Source organism: Melozone crissalis, unplaced genomic scaffold, assembly GCF_028551555.1.
Source record: "Melozone crissalis strain CALT ecotype California unplaced genomic scaffold, PUWL_Pcris_2 ptg000032l_1, whole genome shotgun sequence".
Classification (NCBI taxonomy): domain Eukaryota; kingdom Metazoa; phylum Chordata; class Aves; order Passeriformes; family Passerellidae; genus Melozone; species Melozone crissalis.
Genome location: NW_026535810.1, coordinates 2,917,764 through 2,938,394, shown reverse-complemented (window position 1 = coordinate 2,938,394; position 20,631 = coordinate 2,917,764). Strand labels below are relative to the sequence as shown.

Below are 20,631 nucleotides of genomic sequence, written 5' to 3'. Positions count from 1 at the left end.
CTTTGCTCCCGCCGAGCGTCGTTTCCGCAGCTCTGTTCTCTCGGGGCTGGGACCTCCTTCCTGCCTCTGCCTCGCTCAGCAAACACTTGGTCACTCAGCAGGGGCGTCTCGGCATGCAGCTCGCATATCTCATCCTCACCGTCTTCCTGGGCCAGCTCCTAGGTAAGTCCTGGCTTCTCCCCAAGGCTCCCCTGTTCTTCTTCTTCCGCCAAGGATATGCTCAAAATCCTAATCAGGACCATGGGGGAAGTGGCAGTGAATAAAGAGGAAAGACCTGGAATAAAGGGAAAAGGAAAATCTGCTTTTGTTTGTGGTTTTGCAACTGTTTCCTGAAGAAGCTCCTTGGTTTGTAAAGCAAAAGGGAAAGGAGAGAAATTAAACCTCAGTCCTTTCTATGTTGTTTCTCTCCCCATCAATCCATCTGCCTCTGACTCTCTCTTCTCATCCTCCTGCAGTCACTTCAGGAGATCTCAGCTGTCTCTGCAATCGAGCACTCTTCCCATTTAGATCTAAATTCCCATATTCTGTCTAATCTGCCCCAGGCACCTCACAGATTTTCATGCCATTACAATATCAGTGTGTTCCATTCTGCCTCCAGGCTGCCACAGCTCTGCCACAGCTCCCCTGTTCGCTGGCATGGACACAACCAGGGCTCCCTCTTCCCAAGCTCAGCTTTGTGTGTGCTCAGGAGCTTTCAGGCATGACAGCGATGGGGAAAGCAGGATGAACCTTTCTGCTGTACTTCGCTGGGCACCTCAGGCAGCTGCAGGGATGCTGGTTCCAGCACACAAAGTTCAGGCATGGCAGCCTGTTCCCTGGTCCTTTAAGCAGAGGGAGCAGGAGCAGGGACACAGCCCAGCTCTCCTTTTGGTCATGCAGAGCAAAGAGCTCCGAACTCCTGCCCAAAATCTCTCAGGACTCTGCTCCAATGCAGGAGCTTTCTCCACCAGGGTTTTCCATCCACTTCCATTTGCTTCCCATTGTCTTTCCCCGTGGAGCTGCTCACCGTCACTTTCTTCCAGGCACCACGGGGCAGGACACGGTCACCCAGGAACATGGACCAGTCTTGGTGAAGCAGGGACACCCCTTCAACACCACCTGCAAATACCACACCAGTTTTTTTACTGGCTTGCTGTGGTACCAGCTGAGGAAAGGCCAAGCCCCAGAGATGATCTCCTATCAAGCAGGGAGTGGCCCCAAGACCAGCGGCCGTTTCACCACACAGCTGAACACCACGGACAAATCCAGTGTCCTGCAGCTGGAGGAAGTGGAGCTCTCTGACTCTGCCTTGTACCTCTGTGCTGTGCAAGACACCCTGGTGCAGGGAGCTTCCTCAGCTGTGCAACAACCCAGGGCAGGGAGGGGATGTGTTCGGGCAAGGCTGAGCTTGGGAAAGGGACTCTGATCTCACCCTGAGGCTCACCAGAATTTGCATTCAGACGTGTGGACAATGGTCTGATGGTTTTTGTAGCATCCATCCTAGCACTTCCCTTAGGAAAATATTTTGGACAATTTTGACTCATTTCCATATTGTGCAGTCTCTAAGGAAAGAAAAATACCCGCTGTCCTTGGCTGGGACCTTGTCCTTCCACACTCCAGCCTTGCTGCTTTTGGCCCTACATGTCCTCAGCAGTGCCCAGGGCTGGTTTTGTGTTCCGGCCTTGTGTGCTCTTGGAGCAGCCCCGTTTGCATGGACACACGTGAAGCACGGATTTGTCTGTGGCTCCACACTGGAGAGCACGGCCCTGGGTCTGTCCGTGTGTGTCCGTGATCGGGAGGGAATGTCCTGACCATGCCAATGACACCGAGCAATGACCAGCACAGAGCAGCAGCTGCAGCCCAGGCTCACAAACAGCGTGAGCCGGGCCGGCAGCCGCCCAATGCAGGTGTGTGCAGGGTGGATCTGCTTCCCAGGCGGTGTCGCTGCTGTGTGCGATGGGACACAGCTGTCCCTTGTCCCTGGCCATGCCAAAGGTCCTTGTGTCGCTGGTTGTGCCGGTGCCGTGAGAGGCGGGGGCTGAGGCGGCCGGGGCGGAGCTGGGGCGGCGCAGAGGAGGCGGCACGGCCGCAGCAGAGCCGGGGCTCAGGGGCACAGCGGGGCTCGGCCGGCGGAGCGGCGGCATGTGGCGGGCTCGGGCCGCGGTGCTGGCGGCGCTGGCTGTGCTGCTCATCGGTGCGTGGTGATGGGACGATCCCGCAGGTTTCTAGAGGCTGCCGCCCTGCCTGGCCTCTTCACCGACCTTTTCCCGAGAGCGTTTCTCCCATTCATCCCTCCCTCTTCTCCATCCTAAACTTCTATTCTATGCCAAAACATGCACAAAAATTCCTTCCTTATAACTCATTAAATAAATCTTTCCCTCTTTCTAATATTCTTGCCTTTTTCTGCTTTCTCCCGCATCCTCCCATTCTTCAGCGACTACGCCTATTCTTCTGTCATTCACGCATTCATCTCTCCATAAACCATTCGTGGACACTTGCATTCCTACATATCTCCGTGGCATCCTCTGGGAACTGTTTTCCTCCACATCTCTCTGTGTTCCTGACAGCTTCTGCAGGCTTTATTCTGGGGATTGGTAGAGCTGGGTAGAAAGCAGGAGTTAAAGTTTGTTCCTTTTGTCTCCCCGGCAGTGGATGCAGTCAGAGCCCAGGTACAGCAGGAGCCATTCCTGGAGACCACCGAGGGCACCGGCATCAACATCACCTGCTCACATCCCAAAATCCAGATCAGTGATAGGATCCAGTGGTACCGCCAGCTCCCGGGACGAGGACCTGAACTGCTCGCACTCACTATGAGATAGACCAAAGAGCTGCCGGATGGTGCAGGACAATTGTTGGTGTCGGCAGATCGGAGTTCGAGCTGGCTGTGGCTCGCTGAGCCCCGGCGCGGGGACGCGGCCGTGTATTACTGCGCGCTGGGGGCCACGGGCAGAGGAGCCGGGGCTGCGGCCGGGCACGAACCGCCGCGGGCGGGGCCGGGCGGGGCCAGCAGGGGGCGCTGCCGATCCGCCCGCCGGGCTCCCGGGCCGCGAGCCCGCAGCACCGACACCGCACAGCCCCGCACAGACCCCAACACGCCTCCAACCCGCACACAACCTGCGCTCACACTGTCCCCACACACAGACCGGCCAGTCCTACGGCTGCTCCTTGAGAACACCAGGGCTGGGAGCTGACAAAGCAGCACAGCCGACGGGCACACAGGAGCTAATTCCCGGAATTCCAGTAGGTCAGTCGGTCAATGCATGAGAGGTGTTTGCATTGAGGTGACAAAGAACTCTCTATCCCTGCAGAAATGTCTCTGTTCCATACTGCAAGTTGCATTCTCACCTGGCTGTGTAAGGCAGGTGTACTTTTAATGCCACCTGAGGATAAAATTCACTTCTCTACATTTTGTTCTCATTCTCAGATGTCCACAAACGGCCTTGGATGTGCATTCAATATCTTCCTGAAACAACAGAACATTCGGGAGGGAAAACAATAAATCGGTTGGAGTAGAGGAGCATTCCAAATCCCCTGAGGACACTGTCACACTCACCTGTCCCTCCAAAACTGATTGGTCCCTTTCCCTTCACATCCGTAATATCTCACGCATACTGAAATGAAAACACCAGGGTTCAGCAATGCTGCAAGTGTTGCAGGGAGACACTTGAAAGACTGAGCTCCACATGATGTTTTCCCCCACAGACTTGCTCTAGAGACCCCATTTCCTTTGGAGACAGCAGCCGTTCAGAATCTTCAGGAACTTCTTGGGCTGAGGAAGTTCAGCTGAGGCCACAGTCAGGGCATGTGAATGGAGAGAGTGTCTGGTTCTCTAAGGCTCACATCAGGACCATTTTTCTTTCCAAGGAAAGGATAAAGAAAAGGGAAAGTGATGAATAAAGCACACAATGACACCAATCTGGCAGTAGGTGATAAAGGGACAAAGAGAGAGCTCAGAGCTCCCCAACTTCTAATTGATGGGCCATTAGGAAATGGCTGTGAATTGGCTCAGGCAGAGCCTTGTCACTGACAAAAAGGGACAAGAGGAACATGAGGATAATCGAGGCTTGAAGGGGTCATGTAAGGTTATAGAGCACCCAGCAAGGAATGCTTGTGAGGCTGTGCAGCCCCCAGGCATGGGGCTCTCCAACACCCATCAGGATTTGGAGAGTACCAATTATCAAAAAGGACTGAGGACACCTCAGAAATATGAGAAACCTCAGCGAGGAAGAAACCCCTGAACTCCTGAATGCGCAGGCCTGGGTGTGCAACAGAGCTGCCCATTACAGCTGCGGAGCTGAGGACTCCACTGCGAGCTGAGCAGGAACAGCCCCTTCCCATCACTGATGCCCCAGGGGCACGGAATGCTCACAATGCCAATGGCTGAGGGAGCCTCGGGGGCTGCTGCTGGACGAGCCAGAAACGCACAAGGACCATTTCAGGCAGGCAAGGACAGGTCATGGCTCTGCCTGCTCCCGCCGCTGCTCCCTTTGCTCCCGCCGAGCGTCGTTTCCGCAGCTCTGTTCTCTCGGGGCTGGGACCTCCTTCCTGCCTCTGCCTCGCTCAGCAAACACTTGGTCACTCAGCAGCGGCGTCTCGGCATGCAGCTCGCATATCTCATCCTCACCGTCTTCCTGGGCCAGCTCCTGGGTAAGTCCTGGCTTCTCCCAAGGCTCCCCTGTTCTTCTTCTTCTTCCGCCCAGGATATCCTCAAATGCCAAATCAGGACCATGGGAGAAGTGGCAGTGAATAAAGGGAAAAGGCTAAGAAAAATCTGCTTTTGTTTGTGGTTATGCAAGTGTTTCCTGAAGAAGCTATTCCATTTGTAAAGGAAAAGGGAAAGGAGGGAAATGAAACCTCAGACTTCTCTGTCTCTTCTCTCGCCTTCACTCCATCTGCCTCTGACTCTCTCTTCTCATCCTCCTGCAGTCACTTCAGGAGATCTCAGCTGTCTCTACAACCGAGCACTCTTCCCATTTAGATGTAAATTCCCATATTCTGTCAAACCTGCCCCAGGCACCTCACAGATTTTCATGCCATTACAATATCAGGGTGTTCCATTCTGCCTCCAGGCTGACACAGCTCTGCCACAGTTTCCTGTGTTCAATGCCATGGACACAACCAGGGCTCCCTCTTCCCAAGCTCAGCTTTGTGTGTGCTCAGGAGCTTTCAGGCATGACAGCGATGGGGAAAGCAGGATGAACCTTTCTGCTGTACCACGCTGGGCACCCCAGGCAGCTGCAGGGATGCTGGTTCCAGCACACAAAGTTCAGGCATGGCAGCCTGTTCCCTGGTCCTTCAAGCAGAGGGAGCAGGAGCAGGGACACAGCCCAGTACTCCTTTGGGTGATGCAGAGCAGAGAGCTCCGAACTCCTGCCCAAAATCTCTCAGGACTCTGCTACAAGGCAGGGAGCTTTCTCCACCAGGATTTTCCATCCACTTCCATTTGCTTCCCATTGTCTTTCCCTGTGGAGCTGCTCACCATCACTTTCTTCCAGGCACCACGGGGCAGAACACGGTCACCCAGGAACATGGACCAGTCTGGGTGAAGCAGGGACACCCCTTCCACACCACCTGCAAATACCAAACCAGTAATTTTATTGGCTTGCTGTGGTACCAGCTGAGGAAAGGCCAAGCCCCAGAGATGATCTCCTATCAAGCAGGGTCTGGTGCCAAGCGCAGCGGCCGTTTCACCACACTGCTGAACACCACGGGCAAATCCAGTGTCCTGCAGCTGGAGGAAGTGGAGCTCTCTGACTCTGCCTTGTACCTCTGTGCTGTGCAAGACACCCTGGTGCAGGGAGCTTCCTCAGCTGTGCAACAACCCAGGGCAGGGAGGGGATGTGTTCGGGCAAGGCTGAGCTTGGGAAAGGGACTCTGATCTCACCCTGAGGCTCACCAGAATTTGCATTCACACGTGTGGACAATGGTCTGATGGTTTTTGTAGCATCCATCCTAGCACTTCCCTTAGGAAAATATTTTGGACTATTTTGACTCATTTCCATATTGTGTAGTCTCTAAGGAAAGAAAAATAGCCGTTGTCCTTGGCTGGGACCTTGTCCTTCCACACTCCAGCCCTGCTTCTTTTGGCCCTACATGTCCTCAGCAGTGCCCAGGGCTGGTTTTGTGTCCCTGCCTTGTGTGCTCTTGGAGCAGCCCCGTTTGCATGGATACACGTGAAGCACGGATTTGTCTGTGGCTCCACATTGGGTAGCACGGCCCTGGGTCTGTCCGTGTGTGTCCGTGATCGGAAGGGAATGTCCGGACCGTGCCAGGGACACCGAGCACTGACCAGCACAGAGCAGCAGCTGCTGCCCAGGCTCACAAACAGCGTGAGCCGGGCCGGCAGCCGCCCAATGCAGGTGTGTGCAGGGTGGATCTGCTTCCCAGGCGGCGTCGCTGCTGTGTGCGATGGGACACAGGTGTCCCTTGTCCCTGGCCATGCCAAAGGTCCCTGTGTCGCTGGTTGTGCCGGTGCCGTGAGAGGCGGGGGCTGAGGCGGCCGGGGCGGAGCAGGCGGCGGCGCAGAGGAGGCGGCACGGCCGCAGCAGAGCCGGGGCTCAGGGGCACAGCGGGGCTCGGCCGGCGGAGCGGCGGCATGCGGCGGGCTCGGGCCGCGGGGCTGGCGGCGCTGGCTGTGCTGCTCATCGGTGCGTGGTGATGGGACGATCCCGCAGGTTTCTAGAGGCTGCCGCCCTGCCTGGCTTCTGCACCGACCTTTTCCCGAGAGCTTTTCTCCCATTCATCCTTCCCTCTTCTCCATCCTAAACTTCTATTCTATGCCAAAACCTGCACAAACATTCCTTCTTTATAAATCATTAAATAAATCTTTCCCTCTTTCTAATATTCTTGCCTTTTTGTCCTTTCCCCCGGCATCCTCCCATTCTTCAGCGACTACGCCTATTCTTCTGTCATTCACGCATTCATCTCTCCATAAACCATTCGTGGACACTTGCATTCCTACATATCTCCGTGGCATCCTCTGGGAACTGTTTTCCTCCACATCTCTCTGTGTTCCTGACAGCTTCTGCAGGCTGTATTCTGGGGATTGGCGAGCTGGATAGAAAGTCGGAGTTAAAGTTTGTTCCTTTTGTCTCCCCGGCAGTAGATGCAGTCAGAGCCCAGGTAGAGCAGGACCCATTCTTGGAGACCACCGAGGGCACCAGCATCAACATCACCTGTTCACATCCCCAAATCCAGATCAGTGATACGATCCAGTGGTACTGCCAGCTCCCAGGACAAGCACCTGAACTCCTCGCACTCACTATGAGAGAGACCAAAGAGCTGCCGGATGGTGCAGGACAGCTGTTGGTGTCGGCAGATCGGCGTTCGAGCTGGCTGTGGCTCGCTGAGCCCCGGCGCGGGGACGCGGCCGTGTATTACTGCGCGCTGGGGGCCACGGGCAGAGGAGCCGGGGCTGCGGCCGGGCACGAACCGCCGCGGGCGGGGCCGGGCGGGGCCAGCAGGGGGCGCTGCCGCACCGCCCGCCGGGGCCGCCGAGCCCCGCTCGTCCCGGGCTGCCGGGCCGGGGCCGCCACCAGAACCGACACCGGCACCGGCAACAGCAATGGGGCCGGGACCGTCACCAGCAATGGACACCGGCACGGGCAATGGGACCGGGATCGACACCGCCAGTGGGCATCGGCACCGACACCCGCACCGTCATTGACCCGAGCGGGGCCAGCAGGGGGCGCTGCCGCTCCGCCCGCCGGGCTCCCGAGCCGCGAGCCCGCAGCACCGACACCGCACAGCCCCGCACAGACCCCAACACGCCTCCAATCCGCACACAACCTGCGCTCACACTGTACCCACACACAGACCGACCACTCCTCCGGCTGCTCCTTGAGAGCACCAGCGCTGGGAGCTGACAAAGCAGCACTACCGACGCGCACACAGGGGCTAATTTATGGACAGCTGCCAGGTCAGTAAGTCAATGCATGAGAGATGTTTGTATTGAGATGACAAAGAAATCTCTGTCTCTGCAGAAATGTCTCTGCTCCATAATGCAAGTTGCATTCTCACCTCTCTGTGTAAGGCAGGTGTACTTTTAATGCCACCAGAGGATGGAATTCACCTCTCTATATTTTGTTCTCATCCTCAGATGTCCACAGACATCCATGAATGTGCATTCAGCATCATCCTGAAAGAGTAGAACCTCCGAGAGGGAAAATAATAAATCGTTTGGAGTAGAGGAGCATTTCAAATCCCCTGAGGACACTGTCACACTCACCTTTCCCCCAAAACTGATTTATCCCCTTCCCTTCACACCGGTAACACCTGATATATAAGTAAAAGAAAATGCCAGGAATTAGCAGTGCTGCAAGTGTTGCAGGGAGACACTTGAAAGACTGAGCTCCACATGATGTTTCCCCCCACAGAATTGCTCTAGAGACCCCATTTCCCTAGGGGACAGGTGCCTTTCAGCATCTACAGAAACTCCTTGGTCTGAGCAAGTTCAGCTGAGGCCACAGTCAGGGCATGTGAAAGGCGAGTGTCTGGTTCTCTAAGGCTCACATCAGGACCATTTTCCTTTCCAAGGAAAGGATAAAGAAAAGGGAACTGAAAATGTGATGAACAAAGCACACAATGACACCAATGTGGTAGTAGGTGATAAGGGGACAAAGAGAGAGCTCAGAGCTCTCCAGCTTCTAATTGATGGGCCATTAGGAAAGTGCTGTGAATTGGCTCAGGCAGGGACGTGTCACTGACAAGAAGGGACAAGAGGAACATGAGGATGATGGAGGTTTGATGGGGTCTTGTGGGGTTATAGAGCACCCACCAAGGAATGCTTGTAAGGCTATGCAGCCCCCAGCCATGGGGCTCTCCAACACCCATCAGGATTTAGAGATTAGCAGTGACCCCACAGAGCTGAGGACACCTCAGGACGATGAGAAACTTCAGCGGGGAAGAAGCCCCTGAGCTCCTGAATGCCCAGCCCTGGGTGTGCAGCAGAGCTGCCCATTGCAGCTGCGGAGCTGAGGACTCCACTGCGAGCTGAGCAGGAACTGCCCCTTCCCATCACTGATGCCCCAGGGGCACGGAATGCTCACAATGCCAATGGCTGAGGGAGCCTCGGGGGCTGCTGCTGGACGAGCCAGAAACGCACAAGGACCATTTCAGGCTCGGCAAGGACAGGTCATGGCTCCGCCTGCTCCCGCCGCTGCTCCCTTTGCTCCCGCCGAGCGTCGTTTCCGCAGCTCTGTTCTCTCGGGGCTGGGACCTCCTTCCTGCCTCTGCCTCGCTCAGCAAACACTTGGTCACTCAGCAGCGGCGTCTCGGCATGCAGCTCGCATATCTCATCCTCACCGTCTTCCTGGGCCAGCTCCTGGGTAAGTCCTGGCTTCTCCCCAAGGCTCCCCTGTTCTTCTTCTTCTTCTTCTTCCACCCACGATATCCTCGAAAACCTAATCAGGACCATGGGGGTAATGGCAGTGAATAAAAGGAAAAGGCTGAGAATACTCTGCGTCTCTTTGTGGTTTTGCAAGTGTTTCCTGAAAAAGCTCCTTGGTTTGTAAAGGAAAAGGGAAAGGAGAGAAGTGAAAATTCAGACTTCTCTGTCTCTTGTCTCCCCATCAATCCATCTGCCTCTGACTCTCTCTTCTCATCCTCCTGCAGTCACTTCAGGAGATCTCAGCTGTCTCTGCAATCGAGCACTCTTCCCATTTAGATCTGAACTCCCACATTCTGCCTGACCTGCCCCAGGCACCTCACAGATTTTCATGCCATTACAATATCAGTGTGTTCCATTCTGCCTCCAGGCTGACACAGCTCTGCCACAGTTTCCCGTGTTCGCTGGCATGGACATAACCAGGGCTCCCTCTTTCCAAGCTCAGCTTTGTGTGTGCTCAGGAGCTTTCAGGCATGACAGCGATGGGGAAAGCAGGATGAACCTTTCTGCTGTACCACGCTGGGCACCCCAGGCAGCTGGAGGGATGCTGGTTCCAGCACACAAAGTTCAGGCATGGCAGCCTGTTCCCTGGTCCTTCAAGCAGAGGGAGCAGGAGCAGGGACACAGCCCAGTACTCCTTTGGGTGATGCAGAGCAGAGAGCTCCGAACTCCTGCCCAAAATCTCTCAGGACTCTGCTACAAGGCAGGGAGCTTTCTCCACCAGGATTTTCCATCCACTTCCATTTGCTTCCCATTGTCTTTCCCTGTGGAGCTGCTCACCATCACTTTCTTCCAGGCACCACGGGGCAGGACACGGTCACCCAGGAACATGGACCAGTCTTGGTGAAGCAGGGACACCCCTTCCACACCACCTGCAAATACCACACCAGTAATTTTAATGGCTTGCTGTGGTACCAGCTGAGGAAAGGCCAAGCCCCAGAGATGATCTCCTATCAAGCAGGGAGTGGCCCCAAGCGCAGCGGCCGTTTCACCACACAGCTGAACACCACGGGCAAATCCAGTGTCCTGCAGCTGGAGGAAGTGGAGCTCTCTGACTCTGCCTTGTACCTCTGTGCTGTGCAAGACACCCTGGTGCAGGGAGCTTCCTCAGCTGTGCAACAACCCAGGGCAGGGAGGGGATGTGTTCGGGCAAGGCTGAGCTTGGGAAAGGGACTCTGATCTCACCCTGATGCTCACCAGAATTTGCATTCACACGTGTGGACAATGGTCTGATGGTTTTTGTAGCATCCATCCTAGCACTTCCCTTAGGAAAATATTTTGGATTGTTTTGACTTATCTCCGCATTTTACAGGCTCGAAAGAAGGAAAAATATCCCCTGTCGTTTTCTGGGTCCTTGTCCTTCCACACTCCAGCCCTGCTGCTTTTGGCTCTACATGTCCTCAGCAGTGCCCAGGGCTGGTTTTTTGTTCCGGCCTTGTGTGCTCTTGGAGCAGTCCCGTTTGCATGGACACACGTGAAGCACGGATTTGTCTGTGGCTCCACACTGGTGAGGATGGCCCTGGGTCTGTCCGTGTGTGTCCCTGACCGGGAGGGAATGTCCGGACCATGCCAGGGACATTGAGCACTGACCAGCACAGAGCAGCAGCTGCTGCCCAGGCTCACAAACAGCGTGAGCCGGGCCGGCAGCCGCCCAATGCAGGTGTGTGCAGGGTGGATCTGCTTCCCAGGCGGTGTCGCTGCTGTGTGCGATGGGACACAGGTGTCCCTTGTCCCTGGCCGTGCCAAAGGTCCTTGTGTCGCTGGTTGTGCCGCTGCCGAGAGAGGCGGGGGCTGAGGCGGCCGGGGCGGAGCTGGGGCGGCGCAGAGGAGGCGGCACGGCCGCAGCAGAGCCGGGGCTCAGGGGCACAGCGAGGCTCGGCCGGCGGAGCGGCGGCATGCGGCGGGCTCGGGCCGCGGCGCTGGCGGCGCTGGCTGTGCTGCTCATCGGTGCGTGGGACTGGGGTGATCCCGCAGGTTTCTGGAGGCTGCCGTCCTGCCTGGCCTCTTCACCGACCTTTTTCCGAGAGCGTTTCTCCCATTCATCCCTCCCTCTTCTCCATCTTAAACTTCTATTCTGTCCCAAAACCTGCACAAACATTCCTTCTTTATAACTGACGAAGTCAGTCCTTACCCCTTGTTAATTTTCTTCATGTCTTTTTATGCTTTCTCCCACAACCTCCCGTTCTCCCGTGGCTGTGCTAATCCTTCTGTCATTCACGCATTCATCTCTGCACAAGCGATTAATGGACACTTCCCCTCCTACATATCTCCGTGACATCCTCTGGGAACTGTTTTCCTCCTCATCTCTCTGTGTTCCTGACAGCTTTTGCGGGCGGTGTTCTGTGAATTAGCAGAGCTGGGTAGAAGGTAGGAGTTGAGGTTTTTTCTTTTTCTTTCCCTGACAGTGGCTGTGGTCAAAGCCCAGTTGCAACAGGAGCCATTCCTGCAGACCACCGAGGGCACCAGCATCACCATCAAGTGCTCACATGCCAATATCCGGACTGGCGATTTCATCCACTTTTACCGTCAGCTGCCTGGGCAAAGACCCGAACTCCTGGCAGTCACTGCAAAAGCTTCCAAGGCGGTGCGAGTCCCTAAAGGGCGTCTGACGGTGTCGGCAGATCGGAGTTCCAGCGCGCTGTGGCTCGCTGAGCCCCGGCGCGGGGACGCGGCCGTGTATTACTGCGCGCTGGGGGCCACGGGCAGAGGAGCCGGGGCTGCGGCCGGGCACGAACCGCCGCGGGCGGGGCCGGGCGGGGCCAGCAGGGGGCGCTGCCGCTCCGCCCGCCGGGGCCGCCGAGGCCCGCTCGTCCCGGGCTGCCGCCACCGGCACCTGCAATGCGACCGGGACCGATACCTGCACTGACACCGTAAACGAAGCCGACACCGGCAATGGGCATCAGCCCCGGCAATGGACATCAGATCCGACACCGCCAGTGGGAACAGGACCAACACCTGCACTTTCACCAGAACTGACAGCAGCACCAGCAATGGACATCGGCACCGACACCGGCACTGGCAGTGGACATCAGCATCAGCACTGACTCCAGAACCGACACTAACACCAGCAATAGACATCAGCACCGACATCGGCACTGGCAATGGGACCAGCACTGACACCTGCACTGACACCAGAACCAACACCCACAACAGCAACGGGTATCGGCACCACCAGCAGCACCGGCACCCATACCAGCACCAACACCCCCTCCGGCAGTGACACTGACGCCAACACCGGCACCTTCAGCTCGGCGTCACAGACCATGCTCAGCCCCTCTTCTTAGCCTGGGCTGTGTCCGGCTGAGCTCCTCACGGCAGCAAACAGCCCCGCCAGACCACAGCTCCATGTCCACACTGTGAAAAACGCCAAACACTTCTTTTTAAGATTTTAAATGTTTAATAATAATAATATGGATATTAAAAAAGAGCAACACAACAAAAACTTTGCCCCGGACTTGGCTGGGACCTTGTCCTTCCACACTATGTTCCTGCCCTGCTGCATCTGGCACCGTGTGGCCTTAACAAAGCCAACAGCTGATATCACTACTTGGTGTGCTCCTGCCTTGTGAGCTGTTGGAGCAGCCCCGTTTGCAGGGACACATGAGAAACACAGATTTCTGTATGACTGCACACAAACATTTGTGTCTGTCCGTGTGTGTCCCTCGTCGGGAGGGAATGTCCTGACCCTGCCAGGGACACCGAGCACTGCCCTGGCCCTGACCAGCACAGAGCAGCAGCTGCTGCCCAGGCTCACAAACAGCGTGAGCCGAGCCGGCAGCCGCCCAATGCAGGTGTGTGCAGGGTGGATCTGCTTCCCAGGCGGCGTCGCTGCTGTGTGCGATGGGACACAGCTGTCCCTTGTCCCTGGCCATGCCAAAGGTCCCTGCGTCGCTGGTTGTGCCGGTGCAGTGAGAGGCGGGGGCTGAGGCGGCCGGGGCGGAGCTGGGGCGGCGCAGAGGAGGCGGCACGGCCGCAGCAGAGCCGGGGTTCAGGGGCACAGCGAGGCTCGGCCGGCGGAGCGGCGGCATGCGGCGGGCTCGGGCCGCGGGGCTGGCAGCGCTGGCTGTGCTGCTCATCGGTGAGCGGGGAAAGCAGCAGTGGGGGTGGTCGGGAGGCTGTGCTAGACCCCACTTGCCCTAAGATTCATCTCTTACCCTTCTTCTCCTTCTCGTTTTTTTTGCTCTCTGAACCCTCCTTTGCTGCCATAGGGGTTTATTTTTGCCTCAGTGAAATCCTTCCCAGCGAGTTTGCCTATGCCACTCCAATTTTCCATCCATCCATCCATCCATCCATCCATCCATCCATCCATCCCTTCATGCAGATCTATTTTCCCCATCCCTTTCTCCCCTTAAAAATATCAATTGTCCTTCAAAACATCCATCATCGATTCTTGTCCCCGGACAAACACTGTCGGAGAAATATTCTCTCCATACTTAATTATAAGAACTCATCTCAGTAAACGCTGCTCCGTCTAGCTCTCCCATCTCTTCCTGCAAGGCATTTTCTGATAAATAAAACTGATTGTTGCTTTCTCCCTGGCAGTGGCTGTGGCCAGAGCCCAGGTACAGCAGGAGCCCTCACTGGAGACCACCGAGGGCACCGGCATCAACATCACCTGCTCGCACCCCAAAATCCAGACCAGCCAAACCATCTACTGGTACCGTCAGCTCCCGGGACGAGGACCAGAATTCTTCGTGAGCATTCACAAAGAATCCAAAGAGCTGCCGGGCAGTGCGGGCCATGTGTTGGTGTCGGCAGATCGGAGTTCGAGCTGGCTGTGGCTCGCTGAGCCCCGGCGCGGGGACGCGGCCGTGTATTACTGCGCGCTGGGGGCCACGGGCAGAGGAGCCGGGGCTGCGGCCGGGCACGAACCGCCGCGGGCGGGGCCGGGCGGGGCCAGCAGGGGGCGCTGCCGCTCCGCCCGCCGGGGCCGCCGAGCCCCGCTCGTCCCGGGCTGCCGGGCCGGGGCCGCCACCAGAACCGACACCGGCACCAGAACCGACACCGACATTGACACCGGCCTTGACACCGACACCCATACTGGCAATGGACAACGGCAGCTCTAGCTTGGAGCCACCAACCTCCCTCAGCCCCGTCCTATCAGCACCGCCTTAAGGAGCTTTTGCCCCAGCTGCCTGATCTCCCCAGCACCAAACCCATCCAGTCCCAAAATCTTTTGACACACTTAGTGGCTATGCAAATCTTTAACTTCCCCCGTCTGGATTACAGGGGTTCCATGCTGCTGCCCTTCCCTGCCTCCCAGATCAGGAGGCCAGTTTTCTTGTTGATAACCAGTCCAATTCTTGAAGACTGAGGCACAGAATATGTTAAGCACCTCAGCCGTTCCCTTGTCTTTCGTGAATATATTCCTCAAGAGAGTGGACTGAGAACAGAAGAAAACAATCTCGGCAAAGACATGTCTCATGTGGGTAATTTAGGAAGAGAATGAGAAAGGGAAGTGGCTTCAGACTCACCTGGTTTCCGTACTCAGAAGGAGCCTGGGTGCAATTGAACAGTGATGCAAGAGATTTGCAGGGGGTAGAGGTGCTGAAATGCAGTCCCTGCTTCCTGAGCCCTCATTTTTAAGTTGCTCTAAACATCACACTCTGCCACTGCAAACTGCCAGCCCCAATAAGGATGGTTTCACCCAAGCTTGGATTTGTAGTTTAATTCCGTTTAAAATGCTGGGAGTGCCACAGCATGGCTGGGAATGTTCACACATACACAGGAACACATAGTCACGGACACACACAGGTCTCTCCAGGTCAATGCACAGCTGCTCTTCGCTGGGCTGCATCACATTGGTTTTGTTGACAAGGACAAAGGCTGGGGCTTTGCCCAGGTTCTGTATCCATATGAGTGGATTTCTTTCCAGTGCCCTGAAGGACAATTCGGGAGTCCCCACACGACTGTAAAGGGAGGCTGTGAGGCAACACATTACGGGAGCGAAGGAAACCCAGGCACTGTCAATTCTGATCTCCACGGTCCCAGCCCGATCCCTGCCCCCAGGCCGGCCCCGCCGCTCCCGACGCGCCGAGAGCCGAGCGCCGCCCCGCAGGCCCCGCGCTCGCCTCCGCTCCGTTCCCTGCCAGGACTCGGCCCGAGCCCGAGCGGCAGCGGCGCAGGGCTCAGCCCCGGGGCGGAGCTGGGGCGGTGCAGAGGAGGCGGCACGGCCGCAGCAGAGCCGGGGCTCAGGGGCACAGCGAGGCTCGGCCGGCGGAGCGGCGGCATGCGGCGGGCTCGGGCCGCGGCGCTGGCGGCGCTGGCTCTGCTGCTCATCGGTGCGTGGGGGTGGCGGTGGAGGTGGCGGAGGCAGGTGCTGGGGCTGCGTCTGCCTGGGATGAGCTCTGGGCTCGGCTTTTGTCTCTGATCCATCTGCTCCTCCTTGCTTCTTTTTCACGGCTTGCCCTCCATCCCCCTCTCCTCAATGAATCTTTTCTCTTCCAGCTTGCGTTGCTCTATTACTCCATTTCTTTAGTAATTCATTGACGATTCAATCAACTGCTAATTCATACATTTCAGCCAATCTCCTTTCCTCATTCAAGTCTCCCCTTCTGCAGTCTGACACTTCTCCAAATTATCCCATATTCTCATTTCCAAGTACTTACTCTCGGAGAAATAGCCTCTCCATCTTTTATTTTCAACATATCCTAGCTGCCTGTTATCTGTCCTCCTCTGCCTTCTTCCCTCTTCCCGTGCAAGGCATTTGCTGCCGATGGAAAGTGATTGTTCTTTCCTCCGTGGCAGTGGCTGTGGCCCGAGCCCAGGTGCAGCAGGAGCCATTCCTGGAGACCACCGAGGGCACTGGCATCAACATCACCTGCTCACATACCAAAATCCAGACCAACGAATACATCTACTGGTACCGACAGCTCCCAGGCAAAGGCCCTGAATTCCTCGTGAGCACCCTCAAAGACTCCAAAGATCTACCGGACAATGCAGGACAGCTGTTGGTGTCGTCAGATCGGAGTTCGAGCTGGCTGTGGCTCGCTGAGCCCCGGCGCGGGGACGCGGCCGTGTATTACTGCGCGCTGGGGGCCACGGGCAGAGGAGCCGGGGCTGCGGCCGGGCACGAACCGCCGCGGGCGGGGCCGGGCGGGGCCAGCAGGGGGCGCTGCCGCTCCGCCCGCCGGGGCCGCCGAGCCCCGCTCGTCCCGGGCTGCCGGGCCGGGGCCGCCACCAGAACCGACACCGGCACCGACAATGGTTACTGGCACTGGCAATGGGACCGGGACCGACACGAGCGGTGTCATTGACACCAACACCCACATCACCATTGACAGCGGCAGCTCCAACTTGGAGTCTCCGACCTCCCTCAGTCACTCTTCTCAGCACTGCCTTAATGATATTTTGCCGCAGCTGCCTCGTCTCCTTAGCATCAATCCCGTCAAATCCCAAAGTCTTGTGAACCTCCAAGTAGCTTTGCAAATCTTTAACTTGCTCTGTCTGCATTACAGGTGTTCCCTGTCTCCCAGATCAGGAGGCCAGTTCTCCTGATGATAAGAAATCCTAGTTCTGAAGACTGAGGCAAAGAAGGTGTTAAGCATCTCAGACGCTCCCTTCTTTTTGGTGAATATATTCCCCATGAGAGTGGACTGAGCAAGGAAGAAAACAACCTCAGCTTTGGCATTTGTCATGAGAAAGGGAAGGGGCTTCTGACTCACTTGGTTTCCAGATTCAGAGGCAGCCTGGGTGCAGTAGAACCATGATGGAGCAGCATGCAGGAAACTTGTCCAGGGAAGAAGCACTGAAATGCAGTCCCTGCTTCCTGAGCCCTCTTTTTCCAGCTGTTCAAAAATTCACACTCTTTTAATGCCAATTGCAAGAACCAATAAGGATGATTTCACCCAAGTTTGGTTTTTTAGCTTAATTCCGTTTGAAATGCTGGGAGTGCTCACACACACACAGACACATGGACACACAGATACACGGACACACAGACAGGTCTCTCCGTATCAGTGCACAACTGCTCTCCCCTAAACTGCATCACATTGATTTCGTAAACACGGACAAAGGCTGGGGCTTTATGCCCTGGTCCTTTATCCATGTGTGTGGGTTTCCTTCCAGCGCCCGAAGGACAACTCGGGAGTCCTCACATGACAGCAAAGGAACAATGTCAGGGAACAGATGATGGGAGGGAAGGAAAGCCAGGCACTGTCAATCCTGATCTCCGCGGTCCCAGCCCAATCCCCGCCCCCCAGGCCGGCCCCGCCGCTCCCGACGTGCCGAGAGCCGAGCGCCGCCCCGCAGGCCCCGCGCTCGCCTCCGCTCCGTTCCCTGCCAGGACTCGGCCCGAGCCCGAGCGGCAGCGGCGCAGGGCTCAGCCCCGGGGCGGAGCTGGGGCGGCGCAGAGGAGGCGGCACGGCCGCAGCAGAGCCGGGGCTCAGGGGCACAGCGAGGCTCGGCCGGCGGAGCGGCGGCATGCGGCGGGCTCGGGCCGCGGCGCTGGCGGCGCTGGCCGTGGTTCTGATCGGTGCGTGAGGGTGCCGAAAGGGCCGCGGTGTGGGGTTGGGGTGATTACACAAGTCCCCGGAGGCTGCCGTCCTGCCTGGCTTATTCACAGACATCTTGTCGAGAGCTGTTCCCCCATTCATCCCTCCCTCTTCTCCATCCCGTAGTCCCGCAGAAATCTCTGGGTTCTATTCTTTGCACTATCCTGCAAAAGCGCTGCTTTTTAATAACTCACGAAGTCTGTTCTTACCGCTTTTACCTATTCTACCTTTTTTTGCTTTCTCCCACATCCTCCCAGCGACGCCACCGATCCTCCTGTCATTCACACATTCCTCTTTCCACAAACGACGAATGGACACTTCTCTTGCTGCGTATCTTGAAATCCTGTGGGAACTCTTTTCCTAAACTTCTCTGTAGGTTCCTGTTTCTGCACGATTTGTACCGTGCATTGTAGGATTTCATGTTTGTCCTTTTTCTTTTCCCGGCAGTGACTTCAGGCAGAGCCCAGGTAGAGCAGGAGCCATTCCTGGAAACCACCGAGGGCACCGGCATCAACATCACCTGCACACATACCAAGAAAGTCAGCGGCGAATACACCCATTTCTACCGTCTGCTCCCGGGTCGAGCACCCGAATTCCTCGCAATCATTTATGGAGGCTCCAAGCCACTGCCGGACATTGCAGGACAGGTGTCGATGTCGCAGGACGGGCGTTCGAGCTGGCTGTGGCTCGCTGAGCCCCGGCGCGGGGACGCGGCCGTGTATTACTGCGCGCTGGGGGCCACGGGCAGAGGAGCCGGGGCTGCGGCCGGGCACGAACCGCCGCGGGCGGGGCCGGGCGGGGCCAGCAGGGGGCGCTGCCGCTCCGCCCGCCGGGGCCGCCGAGCCCCGCTCGTCCCGGGCTGCCGGGCCGGGGCCGCCACCAGAACCGACACCGGCACCGACAATGCTCATCAGAACGGACACCCACAGCGGCAATGGGACCGGGACCCACACCAGAACCGGCAACTGCAACTCCAGCCTGGAGTCACCCACCTCCCTCAGCCCCTCTTCTCAGCACTGACTTAATGAGTGTTTGCCCCGGCTGCCTGCCCTCCCTAGTACCAATCCTATCCAATCCCAAAGTCTTGTGAGCCACTTAGTGGCTTAGCCAATCTTTAACATCCTCAGTCTGATTTTCAGGGGTTCCATGATGCTTTCCTTCCCTGTCTCCCAGAAAAGGAGGCCAGTTGTCCTGATGATAATCAATCCTAATCTTGGAGACTGAGGCTCAGAAGGTATTAAGTACGTCAGGCATTCCCTGGACTTTGGTGAATATATTCGTCGTGAGAGTGGAGTAAGCACAGAAGAAAACTACAACTGCTGAGACATTTGTCAAGTGGGGAATTGTGTAATAGAAATTGTGTAAGAGAAATTGTGTAAGAGAAAGAGAAAGAGAAGGGGCTTCAGACTCACTTGGTTTCCAGACTCAGAAGGAGACTGGGTGCAGTGGAACAATAATGCAGCAGCCTGCAGGACATTTATCCAGGGAAGAGGTGCTGAAATGCAGTCCCTGCTTCCTGAGCCCTCCTTTTCCAGCTGGTCTAAAAATCATACTCTGCTAGTACAAATTGCCAACCCAAACAAGGATGGTTTTACCCTAATTTGGATTTTTAGCTAATGCCGTTTGAAATGGTGGGAGTGCCACACCATGGCTGGGAGTACTGACACACACACACACACACCTAGACACACACAGACACATGGACACACAGACACACGGACACACAGACAGGACTCTCCAGGCCAACGCACAGCTGATCTGCCCAGAGCTGCATCACACTGGATTCATGGACACCAAGGAAAAAGCTGAGGCTTTATGCCAACGTCCTGTATCCGTGTGTGTAGGTTTCTTTCCAGTGCCCAGAAGGACAATTCGGGAGTCCCCACATGACAGCAAAGGGACGATGTGAGGGAACACATTACGGGAGCGAAAGAAAGCCAGGCACTGTCAATCGTGATCTCCACGGTCCCAGCCCGATCCCTGCCCCCCAGGCCGGCCCCGCCGCTCCCGACGTGCCGAGAGCCGAGCGCCGCCCCGCAGGCCCCGCGCTCGCCTCCGCTCCGTTCCCCGCCAGGACTCGGCCCGAGCCCGAGCGGCAGCGGCACAGGGCTCAGCCCCGGGGCGGAGCTGGGGCGGCGCAGAGGAGGCGGCACGGCCGCAGCAGAGCCGGGGCTCAGGGGCACAGCGAGGCTCGGCCGGCGGAGCGGCGGCATGCGGCGGGCTCGGGCCGCGGCGCTGGCGGCGCTGGCCGTGGTTCTGATCGGTGCGTGAGGGTGCCGAAAGGGCCGCGGTGTGGGGTTGGGGTGATTACACAAGTCCCCGGAGGCTGCCGTCCTGCCTGGCTTATTCACAGACATCTTGTCGAGAGCTGTTCCCCCATTCATCCCTCCCTCTTCTCCATCCCGTAGTCCCGCAGAAATCTCTGGGTTCTATTCTTTGCACTATCCTGCAAAAGCGCTGCTTTTTAATAACTCACGAAGTCTGTTCTTACCGCTTTTACCTATTCTACCTTTTTTTGCTTTCTCCCACATCCTCCCAGCGACGCCGCCGATCCTCCTGTCATTCACACATTCCTCTTTCCACAAACGACGAATGGACACTTCTCTTGCTGCGTATCTTGAAATCCTGTGGGAACTCTTTTCCTAAACTTCTCTGTAGGTTCCTGTTTCTGCACGATTTGTACCGTGCATTGTAAGATCTCAGGTTTGTCCTTTTTCTGTTCCCGGTAGTGGCTTCAGGCAGAGCACAGGTGCAGCAGGAGCCATTCCTGGAAAC

The 20,631-nt window shown here is 56.8% G+C and overlaps 1 protein-coding gene, 1 pseudogene and 3 gene segments (V, D, J or C); all 5 read left to right on the top strand.

Moving 5' to 3' along the window:
- Nucleotides 1–113: 113 nt before the first annotated feature.
- On the top strand, nt 114–2,007 carry LOC128940041 (T cell receptor alpha variable 1-1-like). The segment is given in 3 exon segments: nt 114–162; nt 1,023–1,318; nt 1,915–2,007. Coding segments are annotated over 3 exon segments (438 nt in total).
- A 114-nt stretch (nt 2,008–2,121) lies between these two features.
- LOC128940040 (T cell receptor alpha variable 4-like) lies at nt 2,122–3,243 on the top strand (annotated as a pseudogene).
- Nucleotides 3,244–4,577: 1,334 nt separating this feature from the next.
- Nucleotides 4,578–6,459, top strand: LOC128940039 (T cell receptor alpha variable 1-2-like). The segment is given in 3 exon segments: nt 4,578–4,626; nt 5,475–5,770; nt 6,367–6,459. Coding segments are annotated over 3 exon segments (438 nt in total).
- A 115-nt stretch (nt 6,460–6,574) lies between these two features.
- On the top strand, nt 6,575–7,645 carry LOC128940038 (T cell receptor alpha variable 4-like). The segment is given in 3 exon segments: nt 6,575–6,626; nt 7,082–7,378; nt 7,566–7,645. Coding segments are annotated over 3 exon segments (429 nt in total).
- A 1,611-nt stretch (nt 7,646–9,256) lies between these two features.
- LOC128940156 (M1-specific T cell receptor alpha chain-like) overlaps nt 9,257–20,631 on the top strand; it is a 272,849-nt gene continuing 261,474 nt past the window's right edge. The window contains exons 1-2 of the mRNA XM_054281462.1: nt 9,257–9,305; nt 10,161–10,456. Of these exons, the coding sequence (XP_054137437.1) occupies nt 9,257–9,305; nt 10,161–10,456 (345 nt within the window). The remainder of the gene's footprint in view (nt 9,306–10,160; nt 10,457–20,631) is intronic.